The sequence below is a fragment of the Rhinoderma darwinii genome, chromosome 3 (assembly GCF_050947455.1).
Source record: "Rhinoderma darwinii isolate aRhiDar2 chromosome 3, aRhiDar2.hap1, whole genome shotgun sequence".
Taxonomy (NCBI): Eukaryota; Metazoa; Chordata; class Amphibia; order Anura; family Rhinodermatidae; genus Rhinoderma; species Rhinoderma darwinii.
In genome coordinates, this window is record NC_134689.1 from 12,386,549 (window position 1) to 12,411,754 (window position 25,206).

The 25,206-nt window shown below is 45.3% G+C and overlaps 1 protein-coding gene across 4 annotated transcripts in view; it reads left to right on the plus strand.

Moving 5' to 3' along the window:
• Positions 1-25,206, plus strand: part of DNM1L (dynamin 1 like) — a 32,815-nt gene extending 7,609 nt beyond the window's left edge. Inside the window, exons 3-20 of one of the 4 annotated variants that reach the window (XM_075855928.1) lie at positions 2,233-2,274; positions 6,498-6,544; positions 6,924-6,995; positions 8,776-8,862; positions 9,627-9,789; positions 11,057-11,177; positions 13,673-13,804; positions 15,190-15,396; positions 15,561-15,681; positions 15,807-15,962; positions 16,634-16,723; positions 17,066-17,158; positions 17,254-17,310; positions 19,292-19,369; positions 21,768-21,941; positions 22,266-22,375; positions 22,456-22,615; positions 23,587-25,206. In XM_075855928.1, coding sequence (XP_075712043.1) covers positions 2,233-2,274; positions 6,498-6,544; positions 6,924-6,995; positions 8,776-8,862; positions 9,627-9,789; positions 11,057-11,177; positions 13,673-13,804; positions 15,190-15,396; positions 15,561-15,681; positions 15,807-15,962; positions 16,634-16,723; positions 17,066-17,158; positions 17,254-17,310; positions 19,292-19,369; positions 21,768-21,941; positions 22,266-22,375; positions 22,456-22,615; positions 23,587-23,643 — 1,967 coding nt within the window. In that variant the 3' untranslated portion in view covers positions 23,644-25,206. The remainder of the gene's footprint in view (positions 1-2,232; positions 2,275-6,497; positions 6,545-6,923; positions 6,996-8,775; positions 8,863-9,626; positions 9,790-11,056; positions 11,178-13,672; positions 13,805-15,189; positions 15,397-15,560; positions 15,682-15,806; positions 15,963-16,633; positions 16,724-17,065; positions 17,159-17,253; positions 17,311-19,291; positions 19,370-21,767; positions 21,942-22,265; positions 22,376-22,455; positions 22,616-23,586) is intronic. The other 3 variants (XM_075855929.1, XM_075855930.1, XM_075855931.1) reach the window with 3 other exon arrangements.

Here is a 25,206-nt window from a genome sequence, read left to right on the forward strand (position 1 = left end):
CGACATGGCGGCTTTGGTCGCATCAAAATCGTGCGCTCTGTCTGCGTTATGCTGTCACATTAAAGTTGAGCGATTTGGTTGCAGGTCGCATGCGGTTTAGGATTTTAGACAGACAAAAGACACTTAAAAATTACATCGCTGAATTGCCGCCAGCAAGGACTACATCGAAAAAGCGTCTTTTATTCAAGCCAACATCTTATTGCATACAGGAAGGCGACGTCTCGGCCCCAAATCCAAATAAGTCACACGTGAGTTACATTGAGCACTATGCTGGAAAAGTCGCTTGCGTATTGCGATCTGCGACCAAAAATACAGCAGACGTGAATTTTTCGAGACTGTTCAGTGGGTACATTGCAAACACATTGACCATCGTTCATTTCGATGTCGCAATGCGAACTTCTGACCTTCATGTCCCGCAACCAAAGTCGCCGTGTAGTCGTAGCCTAAACCATAAGATGGATTTGCAGGCTTTTTGTATTGCTCTGGTCACTTTGGTGCCTGTAATATGTCGGCTGCGTCTGCGACAGATCCCAGAGTCACGACCTCCTTGGTTTTTGTCAGGTTGTTCCACTAAATGATAAATTCTCTCAGCCGGGGCCGGAGCTGCAGTAACTCGTGTTCTGTTTCCAGTAAGATCTGCTTTGTGGTCAGCTTGGGAAAAAAAACAAAAAAATTATCCTATAATTGCCGGCTGCTAATTCAGGAAGCGTCTGGCAGTCTTCCCCTCCTTTTTTGAAAACCTATACGAGCTCCGACAAGCCGAGGGGGGGGGGGGGGTAGAGAGGAATAGCTGTCGCCTGAACCCGCCTTTGATTGATCCCTACCTAAGGTGAAAGTCCCAGAATCAACAACTATCATCTATCCACAGGACAGGTGATAATTATCTGATCACTGGGACCCCCACCGATTGCAAAAACAGGGTCCCGAACCTCTTGAAACTCTTTACTTCACACCATGCAGTGAGGAGCAGCCTGAATGGAGCCTTAGTCAAATATGTCCGCTGCTGCTCCTTGTAATGTCTATGGGACTGACGGAAACAGCCGAGCGCTGTACTCGACTGTTTCCATCATTCCCGTAGACTTTGAATGGAGCGTCAGCGAACATGCTCGACCGCCGCTCCATTCAATGTCCTCCCCACTGCGGTCGAGCAGGGAGGATGACCGGGGGCATCGGGACCACTGTTCTAGTGATCGGTGCAGTTCCGAGTGATCACACAATTATCACCTATCCTGTGGAACACCCCTTTAAGTCCTGACATTGGGCAGCTCCCTGTGTGAGATATTTATGGCATATTGATTTTATGGGCCATAAATGTCTGATCATTGGAGGTCCAAATGTTAAAACTACCACCGTTCCTGTGAACAGAGCTACCCCCAGCCCCCCATTCCCATCCGAGGTATCCCCTTAACACATTTCTATAGAGGAGATAAGCGGCTATGAGACACGAGGAATACAGTGCGATTCTTCTGCAGCAGGTGTTGGGGGATGGTCTGGCAGACATTACTGATCTGTCCCGGTGCATCATGGTAATTTTATGTGTCCTGACATTTTATCTTGATGTATGGATTTTTGTCTAGATCTGTTGTGATAATATTGTACATTGTCATAAATTTACAGTGAAATTTCTTTAATCCGGTATCCAATAATCCAAGTCTAGTAATCCGGCACTTGTTTCCAGCACAGAGCTGCAGTATAATGTGGTATTTCACGAGACCAGAATCGGACAGAACCGATAAGGAAAATCCACTGATTAAATGAGTCATCCAGGATTAGAAAACACGGCAACTCTCCAGCGCCCCATTGTCCACAGGTTGTGTGTGGTATTGCAGCTCAGCCCTATTTACTTCAATAGAGCTGAGCTGCAATACCAGACACAACCCAGGGACAGGAGTGGCGTGTATACTTTTCCCCGATAATCCGGCAGCGCTACTGTTCACTTGATGCCGGATTAAAGGAATTTTACTATACATTGAAGTGAGCTGGACGATGGGTGAAACAAACAAAGTTCCGTTATTGGGATCCGCTAAAAGGTTTCCATACATTTTCCAGTCTTAATAATCGCATGGAAATGGCTCATGTGAACAGACCCCTATGAGGGAGATGGAGCCGATCCCGACGCTTAACAATTATATTATATTATTATTATATATACAAATATTTTTCTGCCTCTTTTTTTTTTTTTTTTTTTTTTTTTTTTGTCTCTTCTTTCCTTGTTTCCCTTTTTGATTCCAGACCTGGACGCCTGGAAAAATCCAAGACGGTTATTATCTAAAGGTCTCCTGTTTCCACATTCTCCTCCTGCTTCACCTGCATGAGCTTTAGACGCCTCAGTGGAGCCCCCTAGAGATCACTGGCTGTATCAGCACTATGCTCGCCGTCCCTTCACCTCATTGCTACATGTGACCTCTGGATAGTTCAGTGTTGTATCACTTTTATTTGCTTACCTCGTCGTCGTCTTTTAGGTTTCTTATATGTTATATATATATATATATATATATATATATATATATATATATATATATATATTCTTCCCGGACACTTGAGTTGTTTTCTTGTCAAGTCTCCTATTATATTCAGTTGTTTCTTTGACCGGTTTCAAGCAGAGTGGTGCGATAACCAATATGGCCCACATTAAGGCCCCATGCACACGACCGTAGTTAGAATTTGTAATTGCGGAACCATTCATTTCTATTGGCCACAGACTCCTTTCCGCAAAATATAGAACATGTCCTATTCTTGTCCGCAATTGAGGAACGGACTCTCCCATAGGAGTCTATGGGCGCTTCCGCAATTGTGGACCGCTACGGATAACCATCTGTAGCCGTCGGATCCGTTTTTGAAAACCGTAAAAACCCTTATGGGCCTGAGGTAAAACTCCCACAGGAGGTTGTCATCCGCTTTCCCAGACTTCTGAAAGGCAAGTTGTCCTCTCTTGGTTCAGTATCACATATAACTAGGCACACATGTTGTTCAGCCGCCCCCAGGAGGAGTCTGGGAAAGTGACGGCCTTGTGTGTGCAATAATGAATGATGGCCGTATTGGATATCTCACTGCTTTCCTGGATGGTCCCTCTCATTTCATCTTTCCTCATCACCCGCCTTAAGTTTGCAGTAAGCGACCGCAAACGACGTGGCCGGAGTATTGGGTGATAGTTTCTGAGGCGAAAGTGCGGACCCCCCCCAATGGCTGTCACGCGCAGCGCCTTAATTAAATAAGTTGTCCCAGAATCGACAACGGTCACCTATCCACAGAACAGGTGATAATTGTCTAATGGGACCCACACTGATTACAAGTATGGGGGTCCTGATCCGATTCCCCCCCCCCCCCGTTTCTCTCCACTCCAGTGAGGAGGAGCTTGAATAGAGTGGCGGTTGAGTGTGCCCCCGTTGCTCCATTCAGTGTTTATGGGACTGATGGAAACAACTAGGGCTGTACTCGTCTGTTTCCGTTATTCCCATAGGCTCAACCACCGCTCCATTCAAGCTCCTCCTCTCTGCGGTCCAGCAGGGAGGAGGAATGGGGGTTCGGGTCCTCCGTTCTCACGATTGGTGGGGGTTCCGGCATCTCATGTGGATAGGTGATAATTGTCCATTCTGGGAATACCCCTTTAATAGGATCTGTGCGCGATTTGTCAGCATCGTACGGTTGTATCGGAAACTCTACCGGCCACGTCTTCTGCCGTCTCTCCCAGACTGGATATGCATAGAAGATCAAATGAGTGACCCTTTGTGTGTGTGTGTGTGGGGGGGGGGTCCTGGTTTTTCATTTTCAAACCTTGCTTTGAATGTGTATCTCCTATGGTGGGGGTTTATATCGGACACTCCTTTTTGTATGATTTGTGTTGTGGTTTTTTTTTGTTTTTTTTTTTTCTTTGAGGCTGCATCGACCAGAAGCAATCACTTGCGATCTTCAGTTCGACTCCCCTCAAATGCTTTTAATTGGCTTCTATATGACGATGCTCTCTGACATCAGCGCCTCACACCTCCCATAAGCCTCATCATCCGTGCTAGAGCACCTCGTCCCGCCATAGGCAGCAATCAGAACTATTAGCAAAGTTTTGAACATTTTTTAATTAAAGGGGTATTCCCACTTCAGACATACCCTAAATGTCTGATAGGTGGGTGACTTACCACCTCGAGAGTCCCTGAGCCTGTTCTCCTATCAGGTGGGGGGTCCTGTGGGCATGTAATTAATGTCCCATCCGTGTGAGAAATATGGGAGAGTCGCCCTCTAGTGCTCATCTCCTGTAGCACCAAGTGACCTCTGAGTAGCTGCAGGCGGCTGTGATGAATGGCATAATGCCTGTGTACACCGTACGGATCCTGTGTGTTATATGGGGTTTATCTCTAGTATAAGTACGGCGGTTCTTTGTGTTTTTGTTGCTATTTTTACGTGGGAATCTCAGCCCTAAAGTTTTACAAGATCTGATGCGCTTTGTACTTGGTGCACCTTATGTAAATAGTAACTGGGCTTCGTGCTCTCTTTAAGGCCCTGTTCACAAGGAGTTTTTTGCAGGTGGAAAAATCTGGCTCAAAATTCCCTCTTTATTTTTGGGGTATATTTTGGCCTGTCTGCACACTCTTTGCCATGTTTTTCACGGCCATCGAGTGCCGCAGGCAAAAAAAACCGCTTTCTCTGCCTCATTGAGGTCAATAGGAGGTCAGACGGAAATGCCAGAGGAAAGGGCATTTCGCTTCTTCCTGCGAGCGGGGAAAAACGCCTCCGGCTCAGATTGATATCAATTGGAGGCGTTTTCGGCCTTTTTTTGGCGCGGTTTCCGCATAAAAAAACTCAGTGTGACCAGGTTAAGGTGTTTTTTTTTTCCCCCCTATTTAGATGCGTTTTTGAATATAAAGCGGTTCTGTCATTAAGATTAGGATATCAATAGATGGGTATACAGCACCTTCTGAATGGTCGCCCAATCCGCTGTCTCGGATGCAGCAAGATCTCACATCTTATGTGGTCAGATTGGCTGTTTTATCACATGACCACATCTACTACACCTTAAAGGGGGAGTCCGCTACGGACAATCTTTTCTTATTAGAAGGGTCCCCAGAAGATAATCTGATCACAGGGAGTCCTGCTATAGGGACCTTTAGTGATTAGCTGATATCTGTGGCTGAGCCTTGCAGAAAGTGTTTCATTTCTCTGCAGCGCCACCACAGGAGAAATAAGGAATTTCACAGTTCTTATTTAAATCCATGATCTGTCCGTGCAATGCATGGCCATGCTGGGTCCTCCAGAGAGGGCCCTGAACAGGGAAACCCTATTGTATTAAAGGGGTATTTGCAACTCTTACAGCATATCCTGAGAATATGGCATAAATGTGTGATAGGTGCAGGTCCCACCTCTGGGACCTGCACCTATCTGGAGAACGGGGGAGAGTAAATGGAGAGGTAATCCAGACACCCCCTTAAACGTATATAATGAGTGGGGGCTGTTGCACCTTCTGGCTTGTTTTCACAGGTGCTAATAGTCGTTCTAAAGGTATGGGGTTACAGAGGGTGTAAGGTCGGAGCTTCCACCAGTGCCGGGGTTACGTAAAACACTTATTCATTAGAAGGATATGAGGTCTCTGTACACAAATGTTCTTCTGCTTTTTACAGTGACTCACATCATAATGGAAAAAAATGCCTGTGGGTTCCGGGATGGAAGATCGTGACTCATACTGTTCTCCTCGCACATACAAAGTGCCTGTAATATCTGGTTATGTGGAGCTCGGGCCTCTCCGAATCTTATTACCAGTTTTATGTCAATTAAGATTAAAAGTGTTTTCCAGGTCTTAAAGGGGTTGTCCATAATCCCTATTGAGCCATGTAGACCTCATAGAGGCAGGTCCCAGGTCAGGATCCCCCCCCCCCCCCCCTATGAGCCAGAACGGAGTGCAGCTCTGTAAGAGCGAATGTAATGCATTGATGGCCGCCGTGTAATACTACATCTTCCCTGCAGCGGCCTGACTAGCCCTGGCTCAAAATCCTCTGATCAAAGGGATTGTCTCTAATGGGACCACCCCTTAAAATATTAATGGCCTATCAATATTCCATTGGCGGGAGTTTAACTCTCGGGACCCCGCCGATCACCAGAATTAAGGGAGTGTGGAAACTTTACTAGTAGAATCTACAAAAAGAGCGATGGAAAAGGACCGGTTACCCCTTCCATCGAAAAAAAGTTTTTTGTTTTTTTTTAATGTAATATAATAAGGAAGGCGAAGGATAAATCTGTTTTTGTTTTAGAGAGTGTGATCGTGACATCGGTTCCATCAACCCTCCCTACTCAAAAATTACCATAATGCTTTGCACAGCCATCTAAAATCACTACATTACGAGCTCTTCCTCTGTTGAACCCCCCCCCTGACCCCAAGATCGGCCGGTGGGGGAGAGAAGGCCGTTGTGTTCGGTCGCGTTCCAATTTCCCAAGTCTTCTATAATGTCACTAGTCATCCCATACAGGCAGGAAAGTTTTTGTATTTTTTACAGTTTTTGTTTTTTTTGTTCCAGGGGTGGATGCTGATGAATGGGGCAAATTTCTCCACACAAAGAACAAGGTAGGGCGGCATTTGATAAGTCGTCTATGTAAATGTTTTTGTTTTTTTTAATAGTAAAGTCGTCCGCCATTGGCTCTTAAGTCCCTATTACTCCTTGTGCCGCGGTACGTGATGAAGCACGCCACAATTTTCTATTTTTCCAACAGACCCGTAAGGTATTTGAGTAACACGGCGGTGTGCGGGAGGCCTTATATTTGAGTGTGGCAAAAAGGGTATGGCAGCATTGCCGCTGTCCTGGCCCCCATTGCGGTAACTTTTTATCCATAGTACGTCCCCCTAGTCTGCCACTTCTGTCACATTAAACTTTATACTCCAATTTACTCTTCCGCTCTGTGGTAAATACTCTATTTCCTTCCCCTTTTCCTTTTTTCTTTTTTAGCTTTACACAGACTTTGATGAAATTCGGCAAGAAATTGAGAATGAAACGGAAAGGATTTCTGGAAATAATAAAGTAAGAGTGAATCCCTGTATTTAGGAGTTGCAGGTTTGTATCCCGTGCAGCAAATGCATACCCTGGAGTCCCTCCGGCAGGGTCTTGGGGGAAGGAGATATCTTGAGTTCTTGAATGTTTTAACTGTGTCTGCACCAACCTCCTCCCTTCGTTATTGCAGCTCAGCCCCGTTTTTGTGAATAGGTTTTAGCTGTAATACCAAACACAGCCAATTGAAAAGAGTGGCGCTGTTTCTGGAAAAAAAAAAAGATTAATCTCAGACGACCCTTTTAAATGAAGAAGGAAATATCCAGAAACTTGGTACAAGATAAAAAAATAAAGCAACCTATTTACAAAGCTACTCCACATTTGAAGCCGTTTTTGAGCGTGGTAAATTGTAGTTCAATAGTCGAGGTTCCCCTTTAGAGACTATTAATTTTTGTAACTATTTTATTTTTATTGCACCACTGCATATAAAATAAAGAATTTGCAATTAGTCTTGATTTATATATTTTACAATTGTGTCTGCAGCTCCTATGTAGACCTATATGTCTCCATGGTTACAGACTACAAACAACCCTTGTCGTAGTTTGATCCGGCAGTCGTGCTTTATTGCCCTTCTTCTTGATATCCTACAAACCGTAGAAGACGGAGTGGAGCAACACATGACTGCACACGGTTCGCTTGTAGTCTGTAACCACGGGCACACGAGCTGTATACACAAAACGGTAGGAGTTTTTTTTTTAATCGAGGCTTTTTGCAAAGTTGCTTTTGCTTTTTATTTCAGATGCAGTGGAATAATAAAACATTGGTTGCAAAAGTATACACGCCCTCGAAATACATCATCGTCTGACACTGGGCTAATTGAGGGTTTGTCCCTCTGGAGACCTGGGGTACTGCAGCACTTCTGTTATGTCTCCATTACTGGCTGGATGGAGTCATTATGGAGGGTTATCCCTTGTGGAGGAGCCTAATATAATCCTGTAAAACGTTCATGTCTCCTCGTCGCGCCTTTAATTGTTCTCCATGATTTCCGAGCATATGTACCAGTATCTCCGACTTCCCGCCCTGCTGAGAACATCATGTCATTTGGCGCAGCGTCCAAGTTGTCGGCTGTGGTTTTCTTCAACTAAATGTGACTTATTTTCTTTCGTTTTTTAAAAAAAAAAAAGAATTCTGATTTTCTTAGAATGAGTTTTTTCTTAAAGGGGAATTACACCTAAATAAGACTTCATGACATCAGTGATGTCCATGAGCGGAAACTTCCAAGCACTGTCGAAGGGATTTAGCTCACCATAGGCCCTATTATTTTTGAAAATCTCAGCTCATTGACCACAATTGATATCAATATAACCTATCAGAAGTTTAATTTAAAGGGGTATTCCCCTTTAAAGCAATTATGGTATAACCACACGTCCCCCCCCCCCACCTGTCAGGAAAACGAGGGTCCTCTAACCCTGCTTGCTGATGCAAATAGATTACTTGTTTCATCAACTTCATTAAAGAAGTGTAGCACTCAAGCGTGCACAGCCACCTCTGCGTTGAAGTTGTTGCAGTTGGTGGCTATTTTGCACCATCAAACGGGGTTCAGGGGTCCCCAGTGCTCACGATAGGTGGATCAGGTGTATATATATGACACATCCTGCTTTTACACGGTAATACCCCTTTAAGTTAATTGACAGAAGTAAATCCTACTTTAGTACGATCAGAAGTACCGGATACCTGGATGTTCATGTTGATAAGCCGCGGACGTTACCTTCAGCTGACAACCATATATTTTTTTTTTTTTTTTTTCTTCTAGGGTATTAGTTCAGAACCCATTCATTTGAAGATATTCTCTCCCAATGTCGTCAACCTGACACTGGTGGACTTACCCGGGATGACAAAGGTAGCGAAGAGCAATTGTGTTTTTTTTAATGTTGGTTGCAGAACTCTTCCTTTTACATGTCATCAGAAAATTAAATTTTTATGTTCAATATATTTGGTGCTATTTTTTTTATTTTCTTTGTCCTCTATATGAAAAAATTATTCTAAAAACTTGCAGCTTTCACTTTGGCCACTGAGCCTCATAATAGACTGACCCTTCCTGTTCTTTAGTGATCGCTTCTCATCAGTCATCTCATTATCATCACAAGCAGGATTACAATGACAGATGTTATCTATATATAGATAACATGATCCACCATTCATAATAGAATAGACTATTCCTTCCTGTTCTCTATAGATCACTTCTCAGCAGTCATCTCATTATCATGGCAGGCAGGATTACACAGACAGGTAACACCTCTATATAGATAACACAGGATCCACCATTCGCAATAGGTGATAAACACAGCGCCCCTCCTCTCCTTCCCTGCACAATGATCTCTGCACATGTCACAGAGCATGCCCACTACACTCTCCCTTAGAAATCAATGGTTATCTTCCTGTTCACAGGAATGGTCCAGGTAGCTGCTGTAAAGCAAATCTCTGTCACCAGCAGCTCTGGTACAATGGCTGCCACCATAATCAAGTGCAGAAAATTTGAATTAAACCTCTACAATCAAAAAATAAAAAAGATTTGATTTCTAGTTTTAATAAGGGGAAAAAATATAGGTGATACAGTCTCTTCAAGCCAGTCATTAATGTGTTTATATTTCTCTCATCCATAAGGTACCTGTAGGCGACCAGCCCAAAGACATTGAAGTGCAGATCAGGGAGCTCATCCTGCGGTACATCAGTAACCCCAATTCCATCATCTTGGCTGTCACTGCTGCCAACACAGACATGGCAACATCTGAGGCGCTGAAGATTGCCCGAGAGTGTGATCCAGATGGTGAGTGTTCAATAGAAAGCCTGAGCCGGACGCGTATTTACTGACGCTTGGATCAGGCCATCCAATAGTACAGGGATCCTATTTTTTAGGTATCATTTTATTGAACGCCTGTCCATATTATGCCTATTAGGTCTCTATCCCCTATTAGTCAAAGCAGAGCGCCTCTGCAGACGGCGGCTGACACTCTGGAGGACTCATCGTGACTGTATTATATGGTCATCCATTCATTTTAATAGTGATCCATACGACGTCCCCCATGGCAGCTCAGACCAGTGTAAGCCCAGCGTCACCACCACTAAAGGAGAACCTTCAAATAAGCCGAATAAAAGCCGTATTTTTCAACATAGTTAAAATTGGTCTGCTGTATTTCCAGAAACAGCGCCAGTCTTGTCCATGGTCTGGTATTCGCCATTCTCTTGATTACAGACAGCCTGCAATATCCCAACCAGCCCATTAACGAGGGTGGCGCTGTTCCTGGAAGAAAAAAATAAAGTTTCTAATCTCGCACAATCCTTTTAAGGCTTCAATTAGAGAAATGGATAGCTATTCGTAAAGGAGTTTTCCCATGAGGGACATTTATGACATGACCACAGGATGTCATCAGTGTCAGATCGATGCGGGTCCCACCTCTCCTTAGAACGGGGACCTCCTAAACCCCGTTCTAGCTTTTGTGCTCTCGCTGCCTTTTGGCCACTTCCTGATCACATGGTCGGGAGTTACGGAAACAGCGTAACTCGCTGAGCTACGCTGTTTCCGTAACTTCCATAGAACTGAATAGTCGTTACTGAAACAGCGTAGCTCGCATGCTACGCTGCTTCCGTAACTGCCATTCACTACTATGGGACTTAAAGAAACGGCGTAGCTCAGCGAATTACGCTGTTTCCGTAACTCCCAACCATGTGATCAGGAAGTGGCCAAAAGGCAGCGAGAGCACAAAAGCTGGAACAGGGTTTAGGGGTCCCTGTTCTAGAGAGAGGTGAGGTATATTTATGTATGTAAAGCAGAGCATCCCTCTTGGCCGCTACTTTAATACAACTTCTCTTCCTATGGTTGACGCATTCGACTGAGATTATTCCAGAAAGTCTGCACATATTGTTTATTTCTGCAATCCTCGTGCAATGCATTCAATTGTTTCCTACATAAGGAATTGTAGAAGTCACGTTTTACGGCGAATCACAGTGTACCCTACCCGAGCCTTGTCACTCAGGACTAGTGTTCAGGAATAGGAGCGTTTTAATGTAATGTTCTTAAAATGTGTCCCTGTCAGGTCGGAGAACGCTCGCAGTCATCACCAAGCTGGATCTCATGGATGCCGGTACTGATGCCATGGATGTTCTACTGGGGAGGGTCATTCCTGTAAAACTGGGCATCATTGGAGTGGTCAACAGGTAATAAATTAATTGTCCAGTGTAAGTTCAAAGACTTTATCACTACAGGACACACCTGATGTATGAAATGTGTGTTACCAATGACCTTAGAGGGAATGTCCACCCTTGAACATTCCTTTTTTTTTTTTTTTATATTTATATAAACAGAGCTTCAAATCCCCTGTATAGTCATAGATTTAAAAGATACAATTCTGTCTACCTGCAGCCACCACTAGGGGGAGCTCACTGCATAATGATTATACATTAAAGGGAATGTGTTGCCAGAAAAACATGTTTTGTTTTTTTTAATTAAACATTTAGTGTGTAGGTGATTAAACATTGTTCAAATTTTTTTTATTTTTTTCACGAGTCAGGAAATATTATAAATTAGATTCTAATTTATAATATTTCCCATTGCTGGTCACTAGATGGAGCTATTCCCAAAATTGCAGCATTGCAAAATTGGGTAAAAAGCTCTCGCTCTAGTGAGCTCTCAGCATCCCCCCCTCCTTTATCCTGGCTAGTGCCGGGATAAACGAGGGGTTTGAACGGTCTATCCTCCTACACTGTGTGTCGCCATTTTTTGAGCTAACACACAGTGTAGTAGGTTTACATACAGTAGTAAACGTGCACAAACACGAACATACATTGAAATCTCTTACCTGCCGCCGCGGCTCCCTCCGGCCCGTCCGCTCCGTCTGCTGCCGCTGGTCCAAGTGCACAAGTCCGGAAGCCGCGACCGGAAGTAGTAATCTTACTGTCCGGCCGCGACTTCCGGTCCACAGGAAAATGGCGCCGGACGGCGCCAATTTCAAATTGGACTGTGTGGGAGCGGCGCATTGTGTTGCCAGAAAAACATGTTTTTAGGTGTAGTAGGTTTACATACAGTAGTAAACACACACAAACACGAACATACATTGAAATCTCTTACCTGCTCCTGCCGCCGCGGCTCCCTCCGGCCCGTCCGCTCCGTTTGCTGCCGCTGGTCCAAGTGCACAAATCCGGAAGCCGCGACCGGAAGTAGTAATATTACTGTCCGGCCGCGACTTCCGGTCCACAGGAAAATGGCGCCGGACGGCGCCAATTTCGAATTGGACTGTGTGGGAGCGGCGCATGCGCAGTTCCCACACAGACGCCGTACACGGAAGTCAATGGGACGGGAGCCGTTCGCAGTCCCTATGGGACTGTGGCTGCCGTATTCCATGTCTGTATATGTCGTTAATCGACACAGACAGAAATGGAACAAAAAATGGCAGCCCCCATAGGGAAGAAAAAGTGTAAAAATAAGAAAAAGTAAAACACAAACACACAAATGAATATAAACGTTTTTAATAAAGCACTAACATCTTTAACATATAAAAAAATAATTTGTGATGACACTGTTCCTTTAAATTCGCCCGTTACGTATGGACCTATATGCGTACATTCAATATCCTTTGCATGCTCAGCCCATTTAGTTAGGTGTGCACTGTGAGAAGGGTGGAGGACAGTGCGGCGACAAATCTCCCGGCTAATACACAAATACAGCGCCAGAACCAAGCTCCGTACATGAATGCCACACCGGAGCCTTGTTGTGGCGCTGTATGCATGTTTTGAGCTTGGTTGTTATGATGTATAGAATTCCAGAACCAAGCTCTGTACATATATACAGCTCACTACAGGGATCATTTGCAAACTCCGTTTAACCCCTTCCGTATAAGTTTGTATGGCATAAAACTACAGCTCCCAGTATAGCCAGAACGATAGTAAGGATATGCTGGGAGTTGCTGTTTCACGAAAAAGAGCGATACACCCATCATCTCGCTGCAGATCATACAGTGACTATGGTACTGATCAGTCACAGGGAGAATAAACCTTTACATTTAGTGACTCACTGGTGACGTCTTCTCAGATTGGAGTCGTTCTTCTCTTTTCTTTTCCGTCTGGTCCAGACCTCTATGATGTACACTGTAAAGTAATGCACCACACACACAGGGCCCCTATTCGATAGTGCTCCCCATAAAGCCCTCTGTAGATGGTGCTCCCCATAGAGCCCTCTACAGATAGTAGCGTTCCCCGTAGATAGGGCCCCCTGTGGCGTCACCTGTAGATTGGGCCCCCAACACTGCCCACAGTAAAAGGGGGGAAAAAAAGAAACTTGCTTGTCTGTGCTTGTTCCCGCGCCATCCCCCAGCGACGCCAGGCCTTTAGTGGAACGACATATGATGTCATCGCGCCGACTGCATCATCGCTAAAGCGCTGAATGGTGAGGCATCCTGTGCCTCACCAGGGCAGCGCTAGGCAACTCCATTGTATCCGCGTCCTAAGAATGCAGATACAATGGAGTGCAGGGGGCCGGTTCCGGCTACCCACTTCGCCCCAGTTCTGCGAACCGGCTGTAATTTTAAACAACCGTTTAGAGAGAACTGGGGTGAACCGGCCGGATCCCACTCCTGTATACAACCTAAAAATTACGTGATGGATAAAGGTGGACACTCACTTTAACCTTTTTTTGTTCTACTTTTGTGTTTTTTTAGGAGTCAGCTAGATATTAATAACAAGAAGATTGTGGCAGACTCAATCCGGGATGAATACGCTTTTCTGCAGAAGAAATACCCATCTCTGGCCAATAGAAACGGAACAAAGTACCTAGCTCGGACTCTGAACAGGTAAGAATGAGAGAGGGAGCAGGTCGCTATTGTAGATCTGCAGCGTGTGCGGACAATTCTTGCCTGGTCATTGTAGCTTTCTTAGGGCTAGTTCACACAGCGGATTTCGCGTGGCGGGTCCCGCTGCAAAATCCGATGCGGAACTATTCCTACCTTCGGCAGGAAGATTCCTCCCATTGACCTCAATGGCGGAATCTGCCCGAAGATCAAGCAGGATGCTTCGTTTTCCCGCTAGCTAAAATAATCTGCTTTCGGGAAAAAGCAGCATCCGACTCTCATTGAAATTAATGGGGGGCGGGATTTTGCTGCGGATTCCACTGCAAAATTCCTCTATGTGAACAGGGTCTTAGTCATCCTAGCTGGCAGAAAGAGCACACAATCAGGCGTATAATCCATAGGTGCCTCTTACTATATGCTCATTGTTTGGGGCTACTTTGTAGTTATCACCATCCTGATATATAAACAGCACTCAATGGCCGACTAGTATTAAATTATTGTACAGATATACTTGTCCGACTTAATGACTTTCTCTGTCTCCCGTATTAAAGGAAGACCCCGATACTCTGTGTTATATCAAGTGAGGGGCGGAGCATGAAAGGAATGAGAAAGAACTTGGTGAGAATCCCTGTGTCATGCTCCACCCCCTCAGGCCCCGCACTAGACAGAATACTGTGTGTGGTCTGGGCATTCGAGCGCAAAACCAGGATCTGGATCTGAAGTTTCCTTTCCTATTCTGCCTTTTATTATTCAGAACACAATGAGGGTCACGAGTGCAAAATAAAAAGTATAAAACTCGCCCAAGACCTAATACATCCAGTACACAGGGATTCTTATGATCTTGTGTGATTTCTATTTAAAAGGATTGTACAGGAATTTTTACAGTCGGCAGCACGGTGGTAGGGAATGGCCTATCGTAATCCACTACCAGATGCCCCCCGTTTCAGCGCTGAGATCCCCCGGTCCTGGAAGCTCCTGCAGCGATCACGTACCATTTATGGCAGAATCACCGCTGAGGCTGGCGATTGGCTCGTGAACAGGCCGATGTTTTATAACAGACTAATAACCAGGCCTTTTTTAAAGGGGTTGTCCAGGAGTGAAAAAACACGGCTGCTTTTGAAACTGCGCCACACCAGTCCATAGGTTGTGTCTGGTATTGCAGCTAAACTACATTGAACATTGAAGTGAATGAGACTGAGCTGCAATACCACACACAACCTGTGTACATTTGTGGCGCTGATTTTGGAAGCTAGCAGCTGTTTCTTTCATCCTATACAACCCGTTTTAATATATCCACACCGCTCTAGTAGGAGGAAGAGACCCGGGGTCGTGTTATTACGGTGCAGTGTTGTATGGTTGTGTAAACTTGTTCTGCGTCCCGTCTGTAGGCTGTTGATGCATCACATTCGAGACTGTTTGCCGGAGCTGAAGACCCGGATCAATGTTTTGGCCGCTCAGTATCAGTCTCTGCTGAATAGTTACGGGGAGCCCGTGGATGACAAGAGCTCCACGCTGCTCCAGCTCATTACAAAGTTTGCCACAGAATATTGTAACACAATCGAAGGAACGGCAAAATACATCGAAACCTCCGAGCTGTGAGTGAACCTTGACTGTGAACATTATCTGTTTCTGGGAAAGCTGAGTGACACCGTTGCAGCTCCATCTGGTGGTTGTCATTAAGCTGTGACGGTGGCCATATTGGAAACCTAGCTTTCCCAAATAAGAGTTCATATCTGTGTGACCATCTTTCTTTGTCCAGGTGCGGGGGTGCTCGAATTTGCTACATTTTCCATGAAACATTCGGGAGGACGTTGGAGTCTGTAGATCCGTTGGGCGGCCTGACCACCATCGACATCCTCACCGCTATAAGAAATGCAACCGTGAGTTTATGGGATGTTCCTAATGTGGCGTGTAAGATTTGGGAGGGAGTCGGGTCACGTGGCTGGGAAATATATTCATTTTGTGTACCCCGTTGACCAGTCTTTGTCTTTCCTTACGTGTCCAGGGCCCCCGGCCGGCCTTGTTCGTTCCGGAAGTCTCCTTCGAGCTTCTCGTAAAGCGGCAGGTGAAGCGATTGGAAGAGCCGAGTTTGCGCTGCGTGGAGCTTGTTCATGAGGAGATGCAAAGGATTATCCAGCACTGCAGTAATTATAGCACGCAGGTATACAGATACAGTGCAGTATATACACCTTACTATTACCACACCGCACAGACGGACTCTACCGTAATTACAGCACGCGTAATATACCGGGACTATGCGCTGCTATCGTAATTACAGCACACACGTAATAATATACCGGGACTATGCGGCATTACCGTAATTACAACACCATATAATATACCGGGACTATAGGACACTACCGTAATCACAGCGCACACACACGTAATAATATACAGGGACTATGCGGCATTACCGTAATTACAACACCACATAATATACCGGGACTATGCAGCATTGCCGTAATTACAACACCACATAATATACAGAGACTATGGGACACTACCGTAATTACAACACCACATAATATACCGGGACTATGCGCCACCACTGTAATTACAGCACACACCTAATTATATACCGGGATCATGCGACGCTGCGGTGATTACAGCTCGGAGAGGATTATAATAGGTAATAAGATGTAATAAATATAGTATACGGGTGAAGAAGAAACCAAATACATGACTCTGCCCTGACAAGCAGTACATGCGGTTGTAATAATGGAGTAACATTCCTGTAACCCGGCATCCAGTAGACCGGGATTTTTCTCTTTTCTTTATTCCCTATCATTTTAGGGTCGCTCTCAATCTTCTGTTCTATATTTCTTCTTGCAGGAGCTCCTGAGGTTTCCTAAATTGCACGATGCCATTGTTGAAGTAGTCACGTGTCTTCTGAGGAAACGACTGCCAGTGACCAATGAGATGGTAAGGAATCCTTATCCCGTTCTATAGGCTGATCATGGGCGATGCAAGTATTGACTAAAACAGGAGATTTGACAGATCCTCTTTAAAGGGGTTGCCCTGTTCTGTTTTATATTTGCCCTATTGGATTATATGGACATGATAGACGGATGTATGTCGCTCGGCATCTACCTCTCACTCTGAAGGACTCAACGTATTAAACGGTAGCTCATTCATTTGAATGGGGGGCACGTAATACCACATTTACCCTACAGGGGGCGCTGATAGATCTCCAATGATGACGTTTTACAGTTTTGTGTAGAGTTCTGTCTATTTTACATCAGTGTCTTGTATATTCCCATCCAGGTGCACAATTTAGTGGCTATAGAACTGGCGTACATCAACACCAAACACCCAGACTTCGCCGACGCCTGCGGAGTGATGAACAACAACATAGAGGTGAGGCATGCGCTACGTCTGCGCTCCCCATAAAGTGGCCGTGATGGAAGACCCGTCCAGCTAAACATGATGCCCGTTTATTTTTGTGTATGCAGGAACAGAGGCGGAATAGAATAGCCCGAGATTTGCCCCCTCCAGCGCCCAGAGATAAGGTGATTCATCTGGTGACAATTGTGTAAATGAGGTTGGTGACATGGAAGGAATTGTATAGATCGCAGTCACGTGATGTAAGCGCGCTCTGAAGCGTTTACTGGTGTCTTAGGACAGACATTGATTGTATATCACTAGGATATGTAATCGATGACCGATCAGCATGGCATCCGACTCCTGTGATCCTTACTGATTGCTCGATTTGAAGTATCTAAGGTGCTAGGAGAGCACCATGCTACATCTCCTGCGGTCTCCAGGTGGTCCCCCTCCTCAATATAATGTAGTATTTTAGGTTTGGACTTCTTTACCTACACAGATGTAGCAGAGCTGAATGTGTCATGTAAATCATTGAGGCTGCCTTGTTTGTAGATGGTGATAACTCGAGAGCAAGGTAAGATAGAACTGCAGGTAAGTCCTTATTTACACGAGCTCTGCGCATGTCGGACATGAAAAACTGCAGTTTTCCACGCCCGAGGTGCATCCGTGCTCAGCGCTGCGGGACGCGATGTCACGAATCCCCCATAGTTGAGACTATGGAGGGATGCGTGATGCGCGAAAAGAACGGACATGTCCTATTTTCGCACGGACCCTTCACGCGGTCCGTTGAAACAACGGCTGTGTGAATGGCCACATTGAATTACATAGGTCCGTGGGACGGCCGATGTTTCAACGGCCCTCCCACGGCCGTTTAACACGCTCGTGTAAATAAGCCCTAAAGCTGCTGCATTATGTAAAACAAGAGACCACAACGGAATGATCTAGGCTCGAGTTGTTCCAAGTGACAAACCCTTAAGGCCCTATTACACGGACCAATGATCAGGCAAGCGATTATTGCCCTGTGTAAACAGGGCAACGACCAGCCGATAGACGAGCAAACGCTAATTCATCGGCGTATCGTTTATGCAGCACAAAATATTCTCGTTGTCGGCAGCGCATTTCCCTGTGTAAACCCGGAGACGCGCTGCCGGCGTGATGGAAATGTATGGGGACGAGCGATCGTAGTAACAATCACTGGTCACAAGCAGCCAATCATTGCTCCGTGTGAAAGGCGCACAGGAGCGCCGATCGAGCTGCCTCATTGGTCTGCACTAGTTTTCATGGCTCATGTCGGGCCTTGTAATAGGGCTCTGCTACATCTGTATTCAGTAACTTGCGCATGTTAACCCCTTATGTCTGGTTCAGCTAAGATTTTAGAAGTGTTGGGATACTTGACATATCGGCCTTTACTGCACTGAAAAAAAAAAAACAATGGTGGACTCAGAGGTCGTGTCGCATACACCGGTTTGTCTTGGGCGGTTTTTTTGTGCATGAGGCCCGTTAACCTATATTACCCCTTTTTATTCATTTCTTGTGTGTAGAAACAAACAAATTATTACTTTTTGACAATGCTGTCATTTTTCTGTACATTTTTTTTTTTTTTTTTTTTCCTTTCATGCATTGGCTGAAACTACATAATGCTCTTGGTCCGCTCGGCTGTATATGAGGTCACGGCCCCGTGCATGGATTTTGCTGGTAGAATCAAAACAATGGGATTCATCTGGATATAAAGATCCTAAAAAATGAAGGGGGTAAAAAGCCCTATGTAAATGACCAGATCTCTAAATTTGAACCCTCCTTCATTCCCAGTCCTATCCTATAACAGTGATCTCCAAGCTGATGCAAAAGTACGACTCCCATCATGCCTTGACTGCCGGAAGTTGTAGTTTTGTGACATCTTGAGATTACGACCTTTTTTCGTTTTCTATCGCTCTGGTGGAGCCCTCCACGTATTATATGGTGAGACGTTCATTTGAATGTTATACCACATTCTCCCTGCAGGGGCCTAACACTCCCTAATGTAGGAGGTGACTATTGCGGCCTAGCCGTGTTGTGCGCCTCTTCCGCCCCAGGATTCAGGCGGTGCCCTGCATTCTTCTCCATTTATTACCTCTAACTTCTCGTGTTCTTGGTTAATTCTGCATCTGGTTCTCTTTCTTCTTTTAGTCCACTAAAGCTCCAGGGCCTCTGGCACCTGCCGCTCTGGAGCCTTCCCCCGCTGCTTCAGCTGATACTGATGGCAAGGTCTGTGCCAGCCTAGACCACACTGCATGTTCTCGTACATTGACATGAAAGGACACGTGGCGATGTGTTGTGGCTGTGGTCGCTTTATGCACATTTTACATCAATCTTGCATGACGCAGGAATTCTCCTAAGGACCCTGCATAACATACGGCAACATGGGCTTGGGATGGTTTTCTCACAACCGTAATACGGACACATTTTAAGGTCCGTATTATGATTGGACCCCCTCCAGCTGTTGTACTGAACTAAACTTAGAGTCGTAACTCCGGAACGTAAAACGCAATGCGGATCTGGTTTCAGTTCAGTAGAAACACACCGGTCCTGTGACCAAAATACAGCTGTCTGAAAGCAGCTTTGTTTTTTTTTTGTTTTTTTTTTTTAAATGGCGCTCCAAATTCCCTGCATTGATATGAGAAAATTCTTGCTGCCTCCAACCACCACTAGAGGGAGCTTTTTGCATACTGTTTATACATTGAACTCCATAATAATAACTCTGTATGCAGTTAGCATCCTCTAGTGGCGGCTGCAGGAAGCCAGAATTTTATTGTATAGCTTTGTCTGTGCAGGAGATTTGGAGCTCAAGAGAAACACGAGCTCTGATCACTATAAAGATATATTATGAAATCAATCAGCGCAGAATGTTAGAATTATGTTATTTTGATTCAAATGTGGAATTTTTTTTAAATCTGTTGCTATTGCCTTGACAAACCCCCCCTTCAAGGAGCTGACGTTTCATCTGGATTACCTTTTACTATAGAGACTCGCATAACGCCATTATAAATCCAGATTTCTCAGCATGTGCGGCACTACAGGCAGATCCCTGTGACAATTGGATGATGCCGACATTGGTGCCTGTTAACCGGCAGTCTGGTAGTCATAAGATTTTATTCCTCTTGGATCATTCAGCCGGTCCCTATTTTCCAGGGTCCCTCTGAGGATTCAGGGTCTTCGCATATCTAGACATCGGCGCTCTGGTCCAATGTGTCCTCGTTCTTCACCTCCAGAAACCTGCGCAGCTCTTGCCTATAGGTTTTGAATAGTAAGGAGGCTACATCTCATGCCAATGGGATCAGATTCCGGTTTTAGTAAATAAGTTATTCCTTGTAGAGTCAAAAGCTGTATATTTTTTGGTAATCTTTTTGTCAAGATCTCTGCTTGCTGTCATTCCGTAGGAAACTTCATTTGTCTACTTCCAGGGGATACATATCTGTCCTGGTCACGTGAGGAACACAGAACAGTTATCAGAGCTGTGTCTTGTGACAAGCCGTGCACCCGTGTGTTCATCACATGACCAGGACACGGTTTTATTCCCTGGAAGTGCAGGATTAGATGACAGCAAGCAGAGATCTTGAAACCTGTGAAGCTTCGATAACCAAATTGGATACATTTTCATTATACAAAGAATAACCTTTTATTTGCTCAAACCAGAATTCTGCTTAAAGGGTAGCTAAATGTTTGACAAACTTCTGACATGTCAGTGACATGTCAGAAGTTTTGATTGGTGGGGGTCCGAATACTGAGACCCCCACCAATTGCTAAAATGAAGCGGCAGAAGTGCTTGTGTTAGTGATCAACCGCTTCGTGTCCGACTTTTTCCCCAAAAAAACACGTATCGGTGTATCGACTCAATAGAAAGTCTATGAGCCCGTACTCTGATACATCGGCTTTCCGGAATAAGCCAAACAGAAACTAAGCGGCCGAGCGCTCACACGAGAACTTCTGCCGCTTCATTTTAGCGATTGGTGGGGGTCTGAGCACGGAGACCCCCACCAATCAAAACATCTGACGTGTCACTATAAAATGTCAGTTTGTCACATGTTTAGTTCCACTTTCAAGGAGTTTTCCGGTACTTTTACATTGATGGCCCATCCTTAGGATAGATATTATTGGTGTGGGTCTGACTCCTGTCGCTGATCAGCTGACTGAAGGGGCCGCGGCAACAAACGCCCTCTTCATAGTTTACCAGGCACATCCTCGTACACTTCCGCAGCGTCTGGGATTGCAGCTCAGTCCCATTCACTTTAAGGGGACCGGCCTGCAGAGAACTGCAGTCTAAGGAAATGTACCACGCTGTGCCTGGTAAACTATGAAGGGACCTGGGCATTCGTCAGCTGATTGGAGGGGGGGGGGGGTACTGGGAGTCGGACCCCCCATAAGTCCAGTAGAACCCCTTAAATGAACCACATTCAGAACTCCTGTGGAGTAAAGAAATAACCTGTCTGAACGCCATACGATGCCTCCCGCAGGGGCGCTCACGTTACCGGCCTCTTGCTGTGTGGCACCCGGTTTGTAGCGCTGGTTACGTGCAGGTTTCTATATAGAACCCTGTTATTGTAATTCTGGTTATTATTATACATTTATTATATACCGGACCATATTGTGCTCGCTGTCATTGCAGGCTGTACCAGCAGTGGGCACTGGCGACAACATCTCTGAAGCTGGGACCGGTAACTGGCGGGGGATGCTGAAAGCTTCAAAAGGGGATGATCCATTAATGGATGAGAGAAATAGATTATTCCCTTCTCTTCCTTCGAGCCCCCAGAGGGGCCACGCTGTCAATCTGCTGGATGTGGTAAGTTTACTGAACTTCTATATATTGCAGAGCTCTGGACAATTCCAATTATCTGGTATTCTATGGACGGGCAGGACTTGGGGGTTGTCCTGTATGGCGGCCTTTTTGGGCACATGCCAGTCCAGCAGAATTCTCAGACCAAGTGCAAACAGATGTTGAGTGTTTGGCAGCCCCTTTCCTTACAGATGTATTAGATGAGGGTCCCCCCCCTCTATTATCCAGTGCTGAGACCCTCACCTTCCTATCCTCAGCACATTTTTGGGGGATCAGATGGGTCAGGGGTATCTTCCTCCGCACATTTGTTTTCACTCTTTTTCGTTCCAGCCTGTGCCCGTTGCAAGAAAACTTTCCGCTCGCGAGCAGCGCGACTGCGAAGTGATCGAGCGGTTAATTAAATCGTACTTCCTAATAGTGAGGAAGAATATTCAGGACAGGTGAGTGAACGTGGGCAGCGACTCGAAGTACCCATCACATCGCACCGGGCTGTAATGACGCCCGTTCTGTCTCCTCACAGTGTGCCAAAGGCTGTAATGCATTTCCTAGTGAACCACGTGAAGGACACGTTACAGAGCGAGCTGGTGGGTCAGTTGTATAAATCCATGCTGCTGGAGGATCTCCTCACCGAGTCTGAGGACATGGCCCAGCGTAGGAATGAGGCCGCCGATATGTTAAAGGTATTCTATATTATAGTACGGAAACCTCCATGCACAATGGGCACCGCAAGTAGGTGCGGAGCAGGCAGTGTGGATGTTGCCCAAACTGCCGTTTCTTAAAGGGCCGTTCTAATTTTGTTTTAATAAAACTCACTCATTGTAGAAAGTTCTTTAATTTTTCTAATCTACTTCAATTCATTATTTTCAAGATCTCTGCTGGCTGTCAGTTTGTATTCAGAGGCTGAGAACCACCCCTGATCTCTTACAACTAGGGCTCAAGAGTTTTCTGATACAGTGTAACGAGCCGTGCACATTTGTGAGCAGGGCATGATTAGGATGGGTTTTCTAGTTTCTCTTTCCATTTACTGACAGCAAGTAGAGATCTTTAAAAGGTGAATTGAAGCACTTTATATTATACAATAATTCAGTTGTATTAACATAAAACTAAACCACCGGCACCACCCCACGTGTTATGGATTGAGAGGAAAAATTGTGACATCAGCCCATGCTGGTACTGGTTGTTAATTCCCTTCCTCTACGTAACTTCTAGTCTGGGTTGTGCTTTGCTAAAAGAAAAGCATTCTGGTCCTTCCTTTCAGGGCCATGAAAATAAAGCATTTTAATTGGTTGATTCACGTAGACCTCTGCTTTCCATAGGCCCTATTAAGGCATATGGACATCATAGAGTGGGGTTTACCCCGCATTAGGCCTCATGCACACGGCTGTGCCCGTATGGGAGCACTGTCCGTAAAAAAAGCTACATTTCTGCCAATGTATTACATTGCCAGTGATTCACTTGAATGGCCAGCATGCATTACTCCATATCTCCTGTAGTGGCCACTGCAGGAGAAATGCATGGCCAGCTACTTGTGATCGCCGGCTGCAATGTGAAAAAATGTCTATAGTCCCATATGCTTTATGTGTACACGGATACTGGCTATATCCACGTATAGGAATCTCTAATATGTATTTATCGTCCTTTCATCCCTCAGGCTTTGCAGAGAGCCGGCCAGATAATTGCTGAAATCCGGGAGACGCATCTCTGGTGACCAGAAGTTCGAAACGTCGTGTCACAGGTGGAAGAAAAGTCACACAACTTCTAGCAGAGTTCAGCAGACAACGTATACTTGTTATAATTCTGTTTATGAGGAGGCCGCTAACCCTATACAGTACGTATAGGGGAGTATAGACGTCCAGGAGGGAACCTGCTGTATTTAGCAAAAGTTATACAATTCACACAATAAATATTGCGTCTCACGTATTTCCCAACCTCCAGACAGATTTCTTATTGTGATTTTGCGCTGACCAACTGTTGACTATGGAGCAAAGCATGCTGGGAAGCTCCTTATCCTTCACTCGTATGACCGTTCCATGGGTTTAGTTTTAGGTGATGTATGTTTTATACAGAACCCGTACAGTTCTCGGGCGTTGTGTGAACATTTTATTGACATTTCACTGACTGAAAATTGACACGTTAAAATTCTCCGCCATATACGGAGAAATCTCCACGATCTATATAGTTCTAGTCAATATGTCGCCATTTAAATTAATTGGCTGAAATCTACACAAAATGGTTGTATTCACACACTGCTCATTAAAGGGGTTTAACGCTGACGATACTTATAGCCGTGCGACCACCCTGGTACAGAAGCGCTTTCATCTAGAAGACGTTCTTAAAGGGTTAAACTTGTGAGAGCTTTAACTATACATCACCCAGAACTAGTTTGGCGTGGGTTGTAGACTGTGCCTCGTATCTAGCTGAAAAGGACACTTGGGAGGAGCGTTGTAAGGACCGCCCTCTGTCAGATAATCTCGGCCAATCAGCATTGCTGAGAACCTTCCTGGTGTGATGCTGATTGGCTGAGAGCAGCTCCTTCCAGATGTCCTTTTCAGCTAGATGCCAGGCAGATCTGGTCTGTCTAGTTCGGGGAGGTGCATGATGGGAGATCTTAGCAGTTTAATCTGAGATGCCCCTTTACTTTCGTAGAGTCTATGTGGAAGCCGCTTTACTTCCCTGTGCCGGTATAGAGTGTCGGCATAGGATGTAACCAAGGGAGACCCGGTTGGTGACCAACCCCTTTAAATTGTACGGTATGTGGAACTACATACATGCTAGGTTTATGGCATCCTGCCCTGGAGATGTTACATATCAACCCACCAGGTGCTTGGGTTTTTTGTTTTCTTTCGCAAGGTCTAAAAGTATCGATCCCAGACAGGTGTCGGCCATTTATATTTGGGTGAGGTCCCCTCCGACTCAGAGGCAGCTGCATGCTGAGCTGTTTTATGTGGTCCTGGACAATAAATAATACGTGATACCGCTCATACACAAAAAAAAAACTCCTTCTTAAAACAAAACAAGCTTTATCGCTGCACATTCTGCGTGTTGTACGTCTTTATTATCTTCCTCCTGAGGTGTTGTCAGGGATACGTTTGAGGGACCTGCATCAGATCAGGGGGCGATACGTCGGCTTCTACACCTAGTCTGTGTGATGTAGGGGGAACAAGCGCTGCCAGTGTGCTCGTCCTCCGCTGCCACTTCTCAGTACTGAGACTCGTTGTATGTTCTGAAATGTCTGTGCTAATCATTGTAAATAAACTGGTCCTGCAGAAAG